At 36.9% G+C, this 20,816-nt stretch overlaps 1 protein-coding gene across 1 annotated transcript; it reads left to right on the top strand.

The window, feature by feature from the left end:
- The first annotated feature begins 1,607 nt into the window (after positions 1-1,607).
- LOC113062270 (vascular cell adhesion protein 1-like) lies at positions 1,608-19,846 on the top strand. The gene is made up of 10 exons (XM_026232009.1): positions 1,608-1,736; positions 3,525-3,602; positions 3,715-4,080; positions 4,173-4,490; positions 4,571-4,834; positions 15,059-15,355; positions 15,559-15,643; positions 15,730-15,748; positions 15,853-15,937; positions 19,328-19,846. The coding sequence occupies exons 2-10, from the start codon at positions 3,539-3,541 to the stop codon at positions 19,339-19,341; spliced, it is 1,512 nt and encodes a 503-aa protein (XP_026087794.1). The 5' UTR covers positions 1,608-1,736; positions 3,525-3,538; the 3' UTR covers positions 19,342-19,846.
- The last annotated feature ends 970 nt before the right edge of the window (positions 19,847-20,816 follow it).

The raw sequence follows: 20,816 nt of genomic DNA, 5'->3' as shown, positions 1-20,816 counted from the left end.
TCTGTCAACTCTAAAAACGTTACTTTCCTGTTTAAGGAAAATAACTGTCTTACTGTACAATACTTCTCAAAAGCATTTAGCTAAAATCTGCATGATTGAGGACATCAGTCATGAACAAACAATGAACAACCTCAAGTGAGATACAAGTAAGACTTTATTAACTAAATAAACACTTAAACTAGTCTAACATACACACATACAAACGCATACAGTGTGATACTTGCATGTTTGATACTTGCACCTCTCACCTGTTTGAAAAAGAGTCCTGATGCACTTTGGGGCTCCATTTGGTCTCGGCTAATGTGAACTGATGAGACCAGTTTGAATCAGAGGTTCTTGATGAGTCAAGGCTGAAGCCTGGCACAAGCTTAACAAGGTTTTTAAGGCTCTTAGCTCACGTCTTCTCCTGGAATTCCAGAATCTAAAAGAACCGCCTGATCTGCGATCAGTGATCTATGGTACCTTTTGGAGGGAAGTTTTACAACTCTTTGTTCCTAGTCTGGTGTCTTGCATATTAAATTAGATTGGAGCGATCTTTAAGGTTTTTCTAATGTGTTGCATAGGCATCAACATATAATTTACACTCTCAGTTAGATCATGAAAATATGGACTCATAGATATCAAACATCATATAGATGAGTTTATATTAAGTAGTGATCCATCATAAGCATCTATAAAACATGATACAAGACAAAAAAACAAACAAAAAACAATATACGAGAACATTAAAAACATACACAATGACCTGAAGTATATGTTTGTTCATTCAAGGTTTTTTATGAATTAATTAGAGAAGAGACCATTTTCATAGCAGTATGTTTCAGAGAGAGCTCTGCAGGAGGAAGATGCTCTCCACATACTTACAGGTCGCAAAAGTCTTGCTGAGGTGTCGTGGTTGCCATGGTAACCAGGGGTCTGGACTCTCATTCGCAGACACCCTGGCATATGTTTATTGGCTGAGGAGATCTGTGATCATTTGTTGATCAATTGAATAATTGATATGTTAAATCTAATTTAAAATGGTGTGTCTGATTGGTCCAGATGCTACATTTCAGATTTAATTCAAATAGCCTATAATGTACATTGATATAGAATACTTTGTGTCTTGTTTTACTCATCTACTGGTTGTGAATGCTCTACTACTGAGGAAGTGAAACAGTTAACAAGTTTCTTTTTCTTCATTCTTCCGCTTTCTGTTAACAAAGATGCAGGAACAAATAAAATAATATACTGAATTTCTCATCTTACCAAACCACTATTTCAAATCTGCTATGCCATGTGAATTCTGTCTGTAAATCATTCTAATGCTTCATTTATATAATTTTTGTCTTATAAGGAAATATAAATTAGGTTAGTTGTTATTCTAGTCTGTAAAGAATGTATTTATGGTTCTAGGAGGTTGTGGTTTAAAGATCCTATATTGTGACACAGTAATAAAGACTATAAAATTTTTTATCTTTATTAAATTTAAAGCCAGATAAATAATTAAAAAGTCAGGTTGTTCAGTTAACCAGTGCTCTGTGCTCTGTCTGTGCACAGAATGCATGTTCTTGCTGATAAATGAAGTACTGGTGTGAACTGATGAAAAAGGGAAGTTACAATAGATCTGATGTCTGTCAGTAGACTGTACTTCAGATTCTGTTCCTGCAGCAGAGCTTCAGTCCGTCTCTAATCAGCAGCAGATCTTACAGCTGGAAACGTAGGATCTAAACAGGAGATTTTTGCACTTCACGAAGGTCAGATTCATTTTCTTTTACAAATTAGCTCTGACAAATAAACTCTTTATATTTATACATCGCCAACACTTTCGTAGCCTACGCATTTTACACACATTTACGCGTTATCATGACATTCACACACGCACAAATCTTCTAAAATGGTACCTCAACGTTTCATACACACACACACACACACACACACAGACAAACTGTAAATGTGATGCCTGGAAAATGCAAGTTTCAAGATATGTGGCTCACCAAATAAAATGACAAAGAATGGCTGAAAACTGTATCAATGTATCATGTAACTTTGTTCTCCCTTGAAATTTGTCCCCACATTAACAGGGTGGCCACGGGTTCTTAAAGTTTTCTTGATAAAAGGCCTTAAAAAGTCCTAAATGTCTTAAATTCAGGTTCGATGGGTCTTAAATATTTTCGGTCCCATTTCAGCAAAACATTCTCCAGTATGACAGACCTAGTGACTGTTTAAAGTCATTGGACAGACAGATTTCCTATCTGTAGTTACTGCTATAAATGTATAGTTAGCTGACCAGCCTCCTAGTTAGTTTAAAATGAGTTAATGCAAGTTTACTGAAAAATGCCTCGTACTACAATTGATAGAGACTCACTTAAGACACTTTGTTGTCTTCAATAAAATAATATTTAATAAAACAGTATGTTAACATGTAGGCTACATATGAGCTTTCTGCATTAATCTGTGAGTATTGTTTACAAATCTGAGGGAACGGACTGTGAAAGCGTGCACACGGACTATGAATTTGTGGGTATGGATTCAAAAAACGAAGGTATAGTTTACAAAATCTGAGAGCATGGATTGGAAATTCATGGGTACGTTTTATTAATCACTGGGAATGATTTGTTAAACCAAGAGGAACAGTTTTTATATGTCTATGGCATTGCCACTCACTATGCTCCCTTACTGGAAATAACATCATATTTCTGAAGCATGAAACATAAACCCATAGACTGCATGCATAAACCACACGAGTCTACTTGATTTGAAAAAGCAAAACAATTTTAGAGTTTTTAAATAACATTTATAATTAATATTTGTTTGAAATGTTGTAATAACTCATAACAAAACGATGCGTTTAAAGATAATTTAAAATTCTTTAATCTAACTTGTTTATATCTGTAGACACCCTGATTAAGTCCTTGAATTTGAGACAGTATGAACAGATACTGTCATATCCATGTTTAATTTTTGTTATAAAGGACATATTATATGAACAATTTGATAAAACAACTAATGAAAATGTCATGCATATAATATTTTGATCTTTTAGTGGTTAAAATTAATATGATACATTTTGTACTGTATTATGAAATACTGTAATATTATATATAGTATAATGTATAGTATAATGGGCCAAGTTTAAAGGGTCTAAAATAAGAATTCACAGAGGAAAAAACTGTAAGATGTTTGCCCAATATTATTTTCAGAAAGTATTTTAACTTATGGGAGAAAAAAAAAGTAAGGCAATTATTTAAATCAACCATTAATATTGATGTAAAATGTGAATTGTTACTTTTTCCTTCCTGAGGTTCCAACTTTTTAAAAAAATGTGCATCTTTTTCCTTGAAAGAAAAGGTGAGTTTCTTGTTGCTAGTGCTCTCGCAATCACAAAGAAAAATCTCTTAATAACAGGAAGTGAGTCATTTTTTTAATATATATATGACATAAGATAATTTGTGCAAAAATGTGATGTAAAGAATGTGTGTGGCGGGGTGGAGGGGTTGGCTCAGTTTACTCAGTTTCTTTCTTTATTTGTTTTTCACCTATAGGTTGATGTTTCTCAATGAACGAAATTATGGACGTCTGGAGAACAGAGAAAATAATTCTACTCTGCTTTCTTTTAAAAGGTTCAAACATATTTTGATTTATAGACTAATAAAAAAATTACAAACCTCTTTTCTTGGTATTTATGGTTATTTGTGAATTATTTCTTACTTGTTTGTATTATGTGTCTTGTAGGTGTTTTCTGTAGACATCTTAGCATCACTCTGCCAGAGAAGATTGAAGCTCTCAGTGGATCCTGTGTGATCATAAAGTGCACGTTTGACTTTGATAAAGAATTTGACAATTACCTTAATGAGAATGATGCTACAGGACTGTGGCTCAAAGATGGAACTAATGATGTTACACATCAAGTGTTTAACTCCAGAGATCCCAAACCTAATCACTTTAATGGGAAAATAACTGGAAAACTACATGAGAAGGACTGCACCACTGTCTTTTATAATGTTAGCTCAAAGCACAATGGTACATATTACTTCAGGTTTAAGAGTGGAGATCTGAGATACACCTACAAACAAAACTTCTCCACTATAAATGTCATTGGTGAGCGATTTGAGCCTTTTATTTCTAAACAAAAGTGTTAAATGAGTGTTTTAATAGTTGCCATCATTTTCATTTTACTTTCTGTATTTCAGAGTCTCCTCCCAAACCCAGAGTGCAGCTGTCTGTGGAGCAGAAGGAGGTGCAGGGTCAGGAGGAGGTGTTGGAGGGGAGCTCTGTGAGTCTGCGCTGCTCTGCTGAGACTCTCTGCTCCTCTCCTCCACCAACTCTCACATGGAGCTCCTCTCCCAGAATCCCCCTCAGTGAGAGCAGCAGACTACAGGAGCTCATCTCTGATCTGAACTTCACTGCTACTCACCGTGAACACGGAGTCACTTTCACCTGCACTATAACCTACCAGCTACAGGACAAGAACAAAACAGAACAGGACAGCATCACACTACATGTTCAGTGTAAGTCATGCTTTTTAGTTGTGACTTGTGAATTGTGTTATTTAGATTTTTATTGTGAAGCCCTATTTTTTTCTCTTCAGATTCACCCAAAAACACAGCAGTGTCTGTGATTCCCTCCAGCTCTGTGTTGGAGGGCAGTTCAGTGACTCTGATCTGCAGCAGTGATGCAAATCCAGCAGTGAACTACACCTGGTCCAGAGAGAGTGAAGGACAGTTGAAGCAGCTGCAGACTGGAGACACTCTTACCTTCAATAGGACCGACCCGACACACAGAGGCTGGTACCACTGTACAGCTCAGAACCAACACGGCAGCCAAAACTCATCAGTGATGCTGGACATTCAGTGTGAGTATTGCATAACAGCAGATTTACCTCCTCACATTCATTAGCACCTAAAAGTCAATTATAAAATGAAAGGTTTTTACACTGTTATTGTGTAATAGTGCAAGCTACTACCTTACCACATTACTTTTATCTCAGTGTTATTTACACAATTGATTTTTGAGTTGTCAGATTTTTTTTATATCTATATATTTTTTTCTTGAAATTTTGTGCTTTTTTCACATTTAGGGTCATACTTTTCAACACACTGTTATGTTTTGATGTACAATTTCTAATACATTTGTGATGTTTGTGGGTCAATTTGATCCCCATATTTAGGGCCCTATTTTAATGATCTAAATGCAAAGTGTAAAGCGCATGATGCAGGTCCACTCAGGGCGTGTCCAAATCCATTTTTGCTAATTTAACGACAGAAAAACGGTCAGTGCGCCTAGTAATGGGTGATTTTTGGGCGTAACATGCAATTAACCAATCAGAGTCTCATCTTCTATTCCCTTTAAGAGCCAGTTGCGCTCATGCCATGACGGATTTGCTATTTACACAATTTGGCAAGTGCAAAGATAGAACGTGTCTCTGAGATGAAACGCAGCTGCTCGCCTAATTCTGATACATGTATTGAGTATCCATTATGACATATATATATATATATATATATATATATATACAGTATTGTTCAAAATAATAGCAGTACAATGTGACTAACCAGAATAATCAAGGTTTTTAGTATATTTTTTATTGCTACGTGGCAAACAAGTTACCAGTAGGTTCAGTAGATTCTTAGAAAACAAACAAGACCCAGCATTCATGATATGCACGCTCTTAAGGCTGTGCAATTGGGCAATTAGTTGAAAGGGGTGTGTTCAAAAAAATAGCAGTGTCTACCTTTGACTGTACAAACTCAAAACTATTTTGTACAAACATTTTTTTTTTTTCTGGGATTTAGCAATCCTGTGAATCACTAAACTAATATTTAGTTGTATGACCACAGTTTTTTAAAACTGCTTGACATCTGTGTGGCATGGAGTCAACCAACTTGTGGCACCTCTCAGCTGTTATTCCACTCCATGATTCTTTAACAACATTCCACAATTCATTCACATTTCTTGGTTTTGCTTCAGAAACAGCATTTTTGATATCACCCCACAAGTTCTCAATTGGATTAAGGTCTGGAGATTGGGCTGGCCACTCCATAACATTAATTTTGTTGGTTTGGAACCAAGACTTTGCCCGTTTACTAGTGTGTTTTGGGTCATTGTCTTGTTGAAACAACCATTTCAAGGGCATGTCCTCTTCAGCATAGGGCAACATGACCTCTTCAAGTATTTTAACATATTCAAACTGATCCATGATCCCTGGTATGCGATAAATAGGCCCAACACCATAGTAAGAGAAACATGCCCATATCATGATGCTTGCACCTCCATGCTTCACTGTCTTCACTGTGTACTGTGGCTTGAATTCAGAGTTTGGGGGTCGTCTCACAAACTGCCTGTGGCCCTTGGACCCAAAAAGAACAATTTTACTCTCATCAGTCCACAAAATGTTCCTCCATTTCTCTTTAGGCCAGTTGATGTGTTCTTTGGCAAATTGTAACCTCTTCTGCACATGCCTTTTTTTTAACAGAGGGACTTTGCGGGGGATTCTTGAAAATAGATTAGCTTCACACAGACGTCTTCTAAGTTTCACAGTACTTACAGGTAACTCCAGACTGTCTTTGATCATCCTGGAGGTGATCATTGGCTGAGCCTTTGCCATTCTGGTTATTCTTTTATCCATTTTGATGGTTGTCTTCCGTTTTCTTCCACGTCTCTCTGGTTTTGCTCTCCATTTTAAGGCATTGGAGATCATTTTAGCTGAACAGCCTATCATTTTTTGCACCTCTTTATAGGTTTTCCCCTCTCTAATCAACTTTTTAATCAAAGTACGCTGTTCTTCTGAACAATGTCTTGAACGACCCATTTTCCTCAGCTTTCAAATGCATGTTCAACAAGTGTTGGCTTCATCCTTAAATAGGGGCCACCTGATTCACACCTGTTTCTTCACAAAATTGATGACCTCAGTGGTTGAATGCCACACTGCTATTTTTTTGAACACACCCCTTTCAACTAATTCAACTAATTGCCCAATTGCACAGCCTTAAGAGCGTGCATATCATGAATGCTGGGTCTCATTTGTTTTCTGAGAATCTACTGAACCTACTGGTAACTTGTTTGCCACGTAGCAATAAAAAAATATACGAAAAACCTTGATTATTCTGGTTAGTCACATTGTACTGCTATTATTTTGAACAATACTGTATAGTGCTCTGGATATTTGAAATATTAAAGAGAAATTAGTGACGCAGGACAACAGTTGCTCATTCTCCATTCACTCGGATTATGTTTATTTTCAACTTCATTTTAACTTTGTATCTGCAATCATGAATTATTTTCTGTTATTTTTGTCTGCTTTGCATTGAAGCACATTTGGATTACATTAAGTCATACAATCTTCGGTCTGTTTTCACATAAATGTATCCTCACATATTTTTCCAAACATTAACTTAAAGTTTGTATGAAACCAAAAACAAACATTTTCCCTTTAAATCCCATGTTTGGTATACCATTAATAATGTCTGCACTTTTTCCTTTAAACACCTGTCATCTTTGTCCTCTTATCAAAAGAGTATTTTTGTAATAACGGAACATTTTATAAGTGTTCACTTTATACAACAGAATAATTCTCATTTGCAGTTAAGATGTATTACATTTACACTATAAGAACACAGACTTCAATAATAAACATATCTGCCCTCATAACTTGGCACTCAGTTCTATGAACTAAATCTGTATCATTGTAATATTAACATGCATGTGCCCTTAAACCAGGCCGCAGCCGTAACTGGTCTTACGCTGTACATTCACATGAACTTTTTACCCCTTAACATTGTACTACACACATAGCTGTTTTCCACACACACTGAAATAACTCACAAATGCCCCGGAGCCGTAAGGTACAAATAAAATAAACAATCTGCGGATGTCGGCCGCGATTTTCTCACCTGCGTACTGTCAAGCTTAACTGTTTACACATTTGACATACTTTTAGCTTACAGAGCACACATCACCGGGGATTCCTATTAGCTTATAAACCTCTGTAGTCTCATACAAGGTGTGTAACTAACCTGGAAATATTACAGAGAAATCAGTGAAGCAGAACCATAGACAGTAAAAGAAATGGACACAGCGACCCCATTGGGACTCAATTGAGACAAATGAAGCCCAGTTTTAGCGTTTTTTAGCACTTCCGTTTCTGACGCGCAGACTCAAACGAAGCTTGACGACGTCAGCAACCTGTCTGACAGATGTAAATCTTCTAAGTGGCTGTGCGTGCAAACTGCCATCGTTAATCTTGCAGAGACGGCGAGCTTGAGCGGGGAGTTCTTTGTTGTGAGTGAGCAGGAGTAAGTATTCTGATTAATTATTTTGTATAGTATTTTAAAATGTAACGCCATCTTAAGTTAATTGCCTGCGAGCTTCTCCTCCTGTCTGTATGGTAATGCGACAGAGAGACGAGTGGTTATGACGCAATCGTTAGCCTATTTTTTACAAAAACTGTTTATACGGGGCCATAATGTAACATAGAAGGTAATGGAGCCCTTTATACATTGTCGTGTATCTTTAGAAATAAATAATGGACAAACAGAGTCTTTAAACGCCTCAGATGTAAAGTTATTCGCTGTCAAAGTGACGCCAAAATGAATGGGAGTCAATGGGAATGCTAACTCAAGTGAAGTTCTGCTAAAAGATGGCAGCCCCCACCCGACTTCAACTTCCGGTCGAGTTCCTTGCCCCCTGAGCAGAACAACAGTTGCTCATTCTCCATTCACCCGGATATTGAGCCCATCTGGCTCTGCTCATCGCTAAATGACCCTGTGTGACGCTGCTCATGTTTACTGCCACCCAGTGTCCATTTTATGAAATACATGTCATTATGTGCTTTTTCCGTAATCTCTCTTTAATATTTAATTATATAAATCTGAATAAAATAAAAATACTATTTCAATAAAAGGAAAGGAAACAAAAAGTAACAATCTAAATATATATATATATGATGTCACATCATAGTCATTAGCACCTAAAAGTCAACTATAAAATGGATCTTTGCAATCCTGGATGCTAATTGTCGGTTTAGATATTCAGAGCAAGTTAGTCTCAGTTATGTCTTGCAAATTCACACTTACAGTAAATGGCAGCTGATGCATCAGCTCAATAGTTTGAATAAATATTCCTCACACATTTTTCATGACAGTGCTTTTTACAGCAGTCACTGTGACACTTTCTTAACCAGTGTAAAGAGAATAATAAATAAAGTATAATAAAATAAAGATATTTAGTGTTCAAAACAACAAATATTCTGTTATGATTTAGTCAGCCTTACAGTATGTTGTTGTAAACCTGCATAAATTCCTTTCTTCTGTAGAACGCTAAAGAAGATATTTACATTTTACCCATACAATGAAAGTCAGTGGGTTTTTGGGAGAACTCTTTAAGAGAACTCTTAACATAAACAAGACAAACTACATCGTATTTAATTCCAAACAAAATCAATTGGCAAATAAGCATTTCTGTCTTAAAATAAATGAACAAATTATCGAAACAGTAAACACCACTAAATTTCTCAGATTTTTTTATTGATGAATGTCTGCAATTTAAATGTCATATTGATCAGTTAATAAAAAAAATATCAAAATACGTTGGATTATTTTTCAAAATAAGAAATTTTCTCCCACAGTCAGCACTTGTCATCTTATATAAGACCTTTTTTGAGTCCCATATAAATTATTGCAATGTCATATGGTGTAACACTTTTACTAGCTACCTGAAAAAAATACAGTCTTTACAGAAAAAAAAGTATACGGGTATTAACGTGGTCTGAGCCAAATACCCCTTCGCGTCCATTGTTTCATCGCCTTGGTCTATTAAGACTTACCGAATATAATACTTTTCATAATGCCTGTATGATATTCCAGGTTGTCCATAAGTTAAATTATAGGTTGTGTGAACTTGTTCCAATCAACCGACCCCAGCATACATATCACACAAGGGAAAAACATTAAATTACTGGTAAAATAAGACGATTGAAATGTATACGAGCCTGAGTGTAGTCTGTAGAGGTCCGCAGATTTGGAACGAGCTTGAGGAAAACCTTAAATTGTTGCATTCTGTCTCCGTTTTCAAGAAAAATCTTAAGGAAAAACTGCTTTTAACAAATACTTTTTGATCATTTTGAAAGTGTTATATTTGTGCTGGGATCGTCTGTTTGCTGTATTGTTTGTCTTGTTGTATTTATATTCATTTGTGTTTATGGATTGAGCTTTTGTTCTTGTATTGGGCCCCCTCCTAAAAGCTTTCAATAGCTTCTTTGGGGTTTTCCCTTTTTACACACATTAACCTTTCTGTAACTATTGTTAATTTTGTCTTTAAAATGATGAAGTGTGTGAAATAAATTCTTCAAATCAAATCAAAACCAGAGTGGAAGAATATATACTGTTGAATGGTCCCATAACATGATGGAACACATTTGGACACCATTTGGACACCTGAATATCAATTATCTGCTTTAAAATGAATGCCACGTGTTTTGATATTTTGTTACCTAATGCAAACTTAGTAACTGAAACTTAGATCCCTTCCCAGATCCCTTATTTAAACAGTGTTCCAAAGGTACTTTGATGGAAGCCATTTCATTCAGTGGCCATCTTTGAAATGCTGAAGAAGGTTATCTTTCCCTCACATTCAACTTCTTTGTTGACATTGTTGACTCTGTTGTCTAAAAACAAAATGATAAATCCTTCTTGAGCAAGTCCTGTGCCGCTTCCACATGCTTCATTCGTAAACCTACATTCATACAAGAAATTTACCCTACAGGGCCATACTAATAAACTTTATGTAACTTATACGAACCCTGAAGGAGATTATTTGGCACACGTAGTACGTCCAACTCATTTATTGAAACTATGGACATGATGAGAATCCAGCAGTGTAAATAAGTCAGAATGCATGAAATAGCATTAGACCTCCCCTTTTAAAAAGCTTATTTTTCAGGCAAGACCAGCTAATGCACATGTCAGAATGCTAATTGTTTCTGTATCAACTGGATCTTTAATGGCACCTGTAGTAACACAATGCCTTTCTCAGTCATTGGCTCTTTCATGTAGAAGGTGGGATTATTTCACCATATTGCGCATTCTAGTTTCTCCCATTCATAGTAGTGCACCGTCTGTGTATCTTATGTCTTTGGTTATTTATTCCTAAATCAATTATTTATCCTTTTCTCAGATGACCCCAAAACATGTCAGTTTTAGCGATTCCTTCCAGCTTCATTAGCACCTTTGTAAAAAATATAAAATGGATTGTTTCAGTCCTGAATTCTGATTGTAGGTTTAGATTGTCAGAGAAGTTTATGTGGACTCACATATTTTGTGAATCTACACAGTAGATGGCGCTGATCAACACGATAGTTTGAATATATATTCTTCACACCTTTTATGAGAGTGCTTTTTGCACCAGTTACTATGAATCCTAACCAGTGTCAAGATGACAGAGACAGTGATGAAATAAAAATCTTGAGTGCTTATAAATCATTAAAGGTTTTAATAACAATTTATTATAAGGTCTCATTTGTTTCACATACAAAAATGTGTATAGAACCGGTAAGTTTGGCATCACATCACATATGGAGAATCTAATACAATTTATGTATTGCTCTCTCATTTATTTTCCCTCAAAAGGAAAACTAATGTCTGAAAGCTTTAAATTGATATATATTGTGTCAAAATTACTTTAAATTTAGGCCCAATCCCAATTCTATTTTATACCCCTTCCACTTCCCCAGGAGAAAATAAACTTGTCAACCCTGCCCCGCAACTTTTATTAAATACCATTTAAATACTGAATCGCTACACTATATTTTCCAGTGACGAGAGGATACATTTGCTGTTTTTAAGTAAACTCACAATAAAAAGATAAACGAACACACGCGAATACATGCAACTTCCATTTCCCTTTCTCTTTCTCTTTCTCTTTCTCTTTCTCTTTCTCTTTCTCTCTCTTTCTCTTTTTCTTTCTCTTTCTCTCTCGAATATGCAATATTTAAAGGGGGGGTGAAATGCTATTTCATGCATACTGAGTTTTTTACACTGTTAAAGAGTTGGATTCCCATGCTAAACATGGACAAAGTTTCAAAAATTAAGTTGTATGTTTGAAGGAGTATTTTTGTTCCCAAAATACTCCTTACGGTTTGTCACAAGTTTCGGAAAGTTTTTTTTGAGTATGGGTCTGTGTGACGTTAGATGGAGCGGAATTTCCTTATATGGGTCCTGAGGCACTTCTGCCGGAAGAGCGCGCGCTCCAGTAGAGCAGAGCACTGAGAGGCTGAGCACAGACATTTCACTGATCAGAGCGATTCACTGATTAGAGCGAAAGCATTGCGAAAAGTCACAAAAGAAGTGTGTTTTTGGTTGCCAGGGCAAGACAACCCTGCACAGATTACCAAAAAAACAGCATTAAGGGACCAGTGGATGGACTTTATTTTACAGAGCATCAACGGAGTTGTGCAAGTGTTTTTGTTTGTTCCCTGGATTTCGAAGATGCTTGTTTTACAAACAAGGCCCAGTTTGACGACGGATTTGCGTATTGTTTATTTCTTAAGGATGATACAATCCCAACGAAAAAGGGTCACGATTAGGGCTGCACGTTCTCAAGTTTTTCATTAACCGTTAACCGAGGCCCTTAGCGGTTAATACTCGGTTAACCATAGTGTGCCATAGTAACCATAACCATAGTTATTTCTGGACATTGGCCGAAAAAAAAAAAGGAATGTCCGACAAAATTTAATCTCTCCGGTCAAATTGTCCTATTAAAACTGCCTAATAATGCCGCCCATTAACACAATCTGAATTTGAGAATAAGCCTAAAATGTATAAGGCAAAAGGTAACAAGCAGACTCCGCGGCCGCCTCGCTAAGGCTATGACTATGACTATGTTTGACACGTACAATATTTGAAAATCGATAATTATTTATTTATTTATTTAAATTACATTTATATCTGAATTTATGTCAACCTATAGACTTTCAAATATCAAAATGTCATGAATTAATATGTATTTTTGTACAAAATGACATATAAACATATTTTCCTATTATACTTTGCCTGGAAACGCTTCCAACAAGGCGTCGGTTCTATTTCTAGCATGCACGCGTCGAGCCGCGCCTGAGCCGCGCGTCTCACGCAGGCAGTCGGCAAGCTGTAACCTGTTAACATGGGAACCGAATTAAAAACAGACACGCCACGCAGCTGAGATGCTTTCGCCACGCATCCAGTGTGTCCTGACCGGCCTAATGATGCCCGGGTGTTGGCTGTTGAGATTACAACAACGAGGTTGTACTTGAAGTATATCTAAGCACTGTATTGCAATACTTGCATTTTGCCCCGTCACTCGTATTAGCCCGCTTCATATTAGAAAAATGACTTCTTCTTGTGGACATTACAAATGTCTGGGAGCGCTCTGGCGGTCTCTGGCGGTGCAAAAATGTATTACAACTAAATTCAATTCACGCCATTGACGTCACTTAACCGAGCAAAATGTTTCACTCGGTTACACAATTTTTAACGGTTAATCGGTTAACCGGTTAACCATGGACACCCCTAGTCACGATCGTGTGTTGGACCAGCTGGCGCTGAGTAAAACTGCTTAAAATATCTCTGCCTCCTTGTTAGTGCGTCCCCTCCCATGCCGGAGACCCGGGTTCGAGTCCCGCTCAGAGTGAGTTGTTGCTGCTGCTCTCGTTCAGTTTCAGCCTCTGGATCTGATTCTGGATCATAAATAAACGGCTGAATCTGACTGTAAGCCATGGTTTGTTTTGGATGATGGTTTTTCCCTCACGGTAATGTCACAGCTTCCACATGCTCTCAACGCAAAAGCCTACTGGTGCTCGTGTTTCTTAAACTCCGCCCACACTTCACCCTTCAGCCGGTCGTGTTTTTCCGGGAAAAATCGGTACAGACTATCTTTCTCTTATGAATATAATAAAACTAAAGACTTTTTGGAGTTATGAAGGATGCAGTACTACTCTATAGGTACTCAAGATTAACAGGATATTGAGTGAAAACGAGCATTTCACCCCCCCTTTAAGAAAATGGTTTAGCAATTTCTAATTATTGGGAGGATTAGCCCCCATCAATGTCTACGGAAGTTATCGCCTTGATCAGACATATGCTGTGGCACTTTCATGCAGTCTGTAATGATATGACACTAGCAAATATTAGCGATTTTTTGCAAAGATTTCTTTGAGTAACATAACTGTTAATATGAACTCACAATTGAATGTAACATAAAACAAATTATTACTTTTCGTTAAAATCCTTATTTATGCCAAAAAGCTTACATTCATGTGTATTTTTGTTCGTTGTAGCAACCATGTTGCAGAGATAATTCATACCCCTTCATTTGAAGTGTGGTCCCGAAAAATCTTCTATTGAAGGGCTATCTGGCCCTTCTATAGACAGTAAAAGAAATGGACACAGCGACCCCGTTGGATTCAACAGAGAAAAAGAAATCAATTAGAAGCACGCACTTCCTGGGGGTCGGGCATACTGCTCAAACTGAACTTGATGACGTAGATGTCACGTGGGCAACCTGTAAGTCTTCTAATCGCTGTGCCAAGAGAAATCTGAATCACCCACCGAATCTTGAGGAGAAGGCGAGCATGAACAGGAGCAATATTTTTTAAAATATTTAAGCATATTATAAATACACCAGAAGCAATTATGAACATATAATTATAAATTATAAATAGGCAGCGGCAGCGTTCACTCTCAGTTCCCCCGAGGTGGCGTTCGCTCACAGTTCCCCTGAGGTGCCGTGACATGAATATTATCACATTTAAAAAATATAAAGCAAAATGGAAACTACTTTCATTTCAGTTTGATTTTGTAACCTAATTCAAATTCATTCAATGCTTACATTATATCCAAAATTCTAAATACTTTTTGATGACACTGTAACTGCCTGAAATTTTAGCTATCTCTCATACAGTCATTCCTTCCTTTATCTGTCTTTTATCTTTTCTTCTAAAATGCCCTGAAAACATTATTTTTTCAGTGTGGGTAATAAAGGAATAAAGACAATTTTCAGCATTTCCAGGTGTGCTCCTCAGACCATTCTCGATCTTTCTCTCTATTAGATTTTCCTCAGATCTCTACTTCTTCCAGCTGTAGCAGAACTGATGTAACTGTGTGCTTCTGTGAGGCTGATGGGAATCCCTCTCCTGAACTGGAGTGGCGTCTGTCTGGACGTCCTGTCACTAACACTTCAAACACATTTATCAGTGAAGAGCGATTGAGCAGCACAGTCTTGAGGAGCTCCATCACTCTTCATCAGTCTCTCACACACACATCCATTCTGCAGTGTGTCAGCAGAAACACTCGAGGAACTGATGAAAAACTGTTTGATCTGGTTCTCACTCCTCTGCAGCGTACAGGTAAACAAATATTTTAGGTAATTGTTATTGTGGTAATTGTTTAAGTACAATACAGATGCATTATTATTAGCTTCCTCAAAATGTTCAGTAACTTTATAGATTTGCAGAATTTTTGTTTTGGGGTGAACTAATTCTGCTCTTTTCTCTCCTTCTACAGTGAGTTATGTTTATATTTTCTTTCTGTGTGCATATTGTCTTTTTAGGATGTCATCAAGTTACAATTCCCCTGCTGATCATTCTGGTTCTGTACGCTATGACTGTTGGACTTGGACTCTACAAAATGAGACAGTAAGTCAATTACAGATAATGGTGCATTTCTATAGACAGATATTATAAAGGAATACACATTAGTAACCTAATATCCTTTATTCTAGATTGTCTGCAAAGCTAAAGGTAAATCTATTATATTATATATTAAATTAAAATTAAATTAAATTAATAAGATTAAGTCAGCATGTTGATTTTAATGATGGTGTTGATGAGTGTTTTGTTTTCAGGCTCAGAATGAGGCAGTAGAAACATATGCTTCTCTTCAGCTCTCTGCTCCAGTCTCTGAATATGAGACTTTGAACATTAAGAGAGGTGACACACAATAAACAACTAATACACAATTATTTTCTCTTTTGTTTTCTACAGTTTAAAATGTATATGTATATATATATATATACAGAACAGACCGAAAGTTTGGAAAACATTACTATTTTTAATGTTTTTGAAAGAAGTTTCTTCTGCTCATCAAGCCTGCATTTATTTGATCAAAAATACAGAAAAAACATTAATATTGTGAAATATTATTACAACTTAAAATAATAGTTTTCTATTTGAATATACTTAAAAAATAATTAATACCTGTGATGCAAAGCTGAATTTTCAGCATCATTACTCCAGCCTTTAGTGTCACATGTAACATCCAGTCTATCACATGAACATTTAGAAATCATTCTAATATTCTGATTTATTATGAGTGTTGGAAACAGTTCTTCTGTCTAATATATTTGATGAATAAAAGGTTAAAAAGAACTGCATTTATTCAAAATAAATAAAAAATTCTAATAATATTTATTCTAATAATATATTTTCTTTACTATCACTTTTTATCAATTTAACACATCCTTGCTGAATAAAAGTATTGATTTTATTTTAAAAAAAAATAAAAACAAATTAATGACCCCAAATTAATGAACAGTAGTGCATATTGTTATTAAAAAAAATATTTATTGTTAAAGCGATACTGGGACTCAGTTGCAGGTGCTCAAAAAGGGTCAGTTTATTAGATGGGCTTTAATGTCAAAGGACAGAAAAAATACAAAAATAAAAATTAACAAACAAAAACAATCCAGGAACAGGGCAGTCTGGAGCAGATCCAAAAGAGCCTCCTGGACGAATTCCACTTGGAAATCTACTGATGCAATGAAAGCAGGAAGAAGAGGGAAAAAACAAAACTAGAGGATGAAAACAAAACGGGCAAGATCTCTTTGCAGGCTAAACAAGAGGTGAGGACAAGGCTGAGACATGAACGACATCAACACGACGATCTGACAACAGACAGCACACATGAGGAGACTAAATAGAGAAGGAGTGATTGTGATGATGCAGAGCAGGTGATGGTGACCAATAACAAGATAATAATGAAACAAGAGGGCGGAGACGGGCACCACGGTGACACAGAAGCACATGGTAAGTGTAAACAACAACACACACTATAGGGAAAAACAGACAAATCAGCCCGGGGACGTGATATTACTCCCCTCCCCAGGAGCGCCCCCAGGGAAGGAACCACCACGCTGCTGGTTGAAGTCCTCGATCAGCGACCGATCCAGAATATCCCGAGCCGGGACCCAACTCCTCTCATCCGGACCATATCCCTCCCAGTTCACCAGATACTGAAATCCCCGACCTCGACGTCTGACATCCAGCAACATCCTGACGGTGAAGGCTTGGGGAACCATCCACTAGACGGGGAGGGGGAGGGGTAGGGGTAGTAGCAGATGGGTTGAATGAAACACAGGCTTGACCCGAGAAACATGAAAGACTGGGTGTACCCGACCAAGTATGGGAGGTAACTTAAGCTTTACCGCCACCGGACTCAATACCTTGGTGATCTGATATGGCCCCATGAACCCGGGGGATAACTTGCGAGAAGCCACCTGGAGAGGAAGGTCCTTGGTTGATAGCCATACTTTCTGACAACATACGTATCGGGGAGCAGGAATACGGTGACGGTCAGCCGCTGCTTTGGTTCGTCTGGAAACCCGAGCCAAGGTTTCCTCAGCCCTCCTCCAGGTGCGGCGAAACCTGTGGACGAAGGCTAAGGCAGACGGAACAGCAGCAACGGGCTCCTGTGAGGGGAACATAGGAGGTTGAAAACCAATGGAGCACTGGATTGGAGACATACCTGTGGCCGCCATTGGCAAGGAGTTATGGGCATATTCAATCCAGGATAGCTGTTGGCCAGTTCCCCAGTCACGGGCCATGCCTGTGAGGAGGGTTAAAACATAAGCCACCTTAGTCTCTTTCTGGGCATACCGGCGGGGCTGGAGGGCGAAGACGAGGGAGCACTGAGACACTGTGGTGGGTTGTTGGCATGAGGCTCAGGTTCATGACAGGTAGAGAAAATGCTAGTGGGGACCTCCGATCTGGCAGATGTCTGTCTTCGAAGTTCCTGGAGCTGGGCACTTACTGGGCATTAAGGAACTCAACCTCCCGGGATGTGGATGTTAGCTGGGAGGCATGCTGGCCCAAGAGAATGCCCTGCTGGGTGACGGCTGATCTGTGGGGATCTGCACCTGCTGAGTCCATGGTGGTCAGATCGTTCTGTCAAAGCAAGACTGGGACTCAGTTGCAGGTGCTCAAAAAGGGTCAGTTTATTAGATGGGCTTTAATGTCAAAGGACAGAAAAAATAAAAAAATAAAAATTAACAAACAAAAACAATCCAGGAACAGGTCAGTCTGGAGCAGATCCAAAAGAGCCTCCTGGACGAATTCCACTTGGAAATCCACTGATGCAATGCCCAGATAAACTGACAGGGAGGCGGGGAACTGGTGGCGCGCTGCAGCGCAGCGAAGAAGAAGAGTTACAGCGGTCGGTGATCGCGAGCCCGGAAGGCTGAAGAATAGCGCTGCCTGAAAGCAGGAGGAAGAGGAAAAAAACAAAACTAAAGGATGAAAACAAAACGGGCACGATCTCTGTGCAGGCTAAACAAGAGGTGAGGACAAGGCTGAGCCATGAACGAGATCAACACGATGATCTGACAACAGACAGCACACATGAGGAGACTAAATAGAGAAGGAGTGATTGTGATGATGCAGAGCAGGTGATGGAAGGAGACAGATCAGCCCGGGGACGTGACAATTTATATTTTAAAAATATAGCTTCTTTTTTTTTTTTTTTTTACTTTTTATTCATCACAGTATCCTAAAAAAGTATCACATGTTCTGAAAAAATATTAAGTAGCAGAAATGTTTGCAACTTTGATAATGAATCATCATCATATTAGAATAATTTCTAAAGGATCATGTGATAATGATCCTAAAAATTCAGCTTTGTATCACATGAATAATTTATAATTTAAAGTATAATAAATTTAAAAACAATTATTTTAAATTGTAATAATATATCACAATATTACATTTTCTGTATTTTTGATCAAATAAATACAGGCTTGATGAACAGAAGAAACTTCTTTCAAAAACATACAAAAATAGTAATGTTTCCAAACTTTTGGTCTGTACTATATATATATATATATATATATATATATATATATATATATATATATATATATATATATATATATATATATATATATATATATATATATATATATATATATATATGTGTGTGTGTGTGTGTAAACACACACACACACACAATTGAAAGACTCTGACAACTTCTGTCTAAATCAGTTAGTATGGAGGTCATTCCTTGTCAAATCAACCAATTTCTTTTTTTTTTTTTTTTTCTGAATAAAGAAAAACATGTATAATGATGAAAGCCAAAACATCAAATGCCATGGATGGCAGGAGGACTGTCTGGAAAGTATCCAGCATTGTAATATGAAAAATAGAAACATTTATCAAAGAAGATGCTAAACGTAATAAACATTTTACGAAGGACAATTATTAATAAACATTGTACGAAGGACAATTATGCCTCAGTCCTTTTCAAAGTAGGCACCTTGGGACCTCACACAGTTCTCTCAGCGTCTCTTCCACTGTTCAGAACAGTCTGCAAAATAATTTGTTGGAATTGCTACCAGCTCTTCATATTCCTGAACCTCTCCTTTAGGTGTTGTATTAAAAGTATGGATCTGAAAATGTTTTATAAATGCGTGAATGTTGATCAGGAAGCTGAAAGTGTTGCCTCTTTTATTTTTTAATACTGAAGATGATATTGACTGATATTAATGTCACAGTTTACATGAGTTTGATTTAGCAATGATTTTTTCATTGTGTTAATAAAATCAGTCAATTGTAATTTTAAACTGTCAAAATGTGTTGTTTTCATTCTTTTTTAGAGTAGCTTAATGCAATTATGGATTCAAGCGCAAAGGAACATTGATGCCAGAAAAGGTTTGAAAAGGCTTTTATTATTAAAGTTGAAATGGATGAAAAATCACAAATACAATCACTAATGATGCGATTTGATTGATTATCACTTTAACTAAAAGGTGCCCTGTTATCAGATTATTATGGTGTGAGCATTTACATTTTTGAGAACAGAATTAACAAAATTCTAAATATAAATTTTCACAAAAAATATGTTTGGAAGAAACATACAAAGCTACTGCTTTAGGAAGCATTCATTTGTATAATTGTAAACAAATGAATGTGCCACAGTCTCACAGATGAAGCGATCATGCAGCCAGAACATTTATTTTGTATTTTGTTTTGCTTAAGAAAACATGACATGAAACTGGTTTTGATTTCTTACTGAGTATATGTAATCAATTCTTCCACATAGCCATCATTGTCATCATCCAATACAATTTAAATGTTTTTACTTCTGTAATGTTATAGTTCAGATGATTAGATTCAGATTTGTGATTATGAGAATATTTGTTTTCCTAAAATCATTCCAGCAATTTTAAATATGTTGTGTATGTTTGTATCATTTTGGTGATGTGACTGTATATACCTGTATGATCTCTACTTTGGTCCGACCTTCTATTAAAGGAAAATGAGGAAAACTCCTTTACATTCACCAATGTAGAACTTTAATAAGGTTTGAAAGATAAAGTAAATAACTAAAACATTTAGCATGCATTTGTGTTTTATTGCATTGGTGGGAATATTTGCCAGGTGCTTATAACTAAGTTAAACATACAAGGAAAAGTATATTCTCTGAGATAGTGTTGTCAAAAGAACCGGTACTTCGGTACCAAGTCGGTACTAAAAAAATTTAAATGTGACGGTACCAGGTTTCTTTAAGTACCGGTAGTACCGAGGTCCCGTTCAAACC

This window comes from Carassius auratus, chromosome 4 (assembly GCF_003368295.1).
Source record: "Carassius auratus strain Wakin chromosome 4, ASM336829v1, whole genome shotgun sequence".
Taxonomy (NCBI): Eukaryota; Metazoa; Chordata; class Actinopteri; order Cypriniformes; family Cyprinidae; genus Carassius; species Carassius auratus.
The sequence above is the reverse complement of the archived record's forward strand: the minus strand, read 5'-3'. Positions and strand labels throughout refer to the sequence as shown.

What these genes read in the sequence shown, in the direction of transcription:
- LOC113062270 (XM_026232009.1), top strand. Translation starts at nt 3,539, where the DNA reads ATGAACGAAATTATGGACGTCTGGAGAACAGAGAAAATAATTCTACTC. An exon ending in CTCCACTATAAATGTCATTG is followed by an intron (nt 4,081 to 4,172) that starts GTGAGCGATTTG and finishes TCTGTATTTCAG; the next exon opens with AGTCTCCTCCCAAACCCAGA. An exon ending in AGTGATGCTGGACATTCAGT is followed by an intron (nt 4,835 to 15,058) that starts GTGAGTATTGCA and finishes TCTCTCTATTAG; the next exon opens with ATTTTCCTCAGATCTCTACT.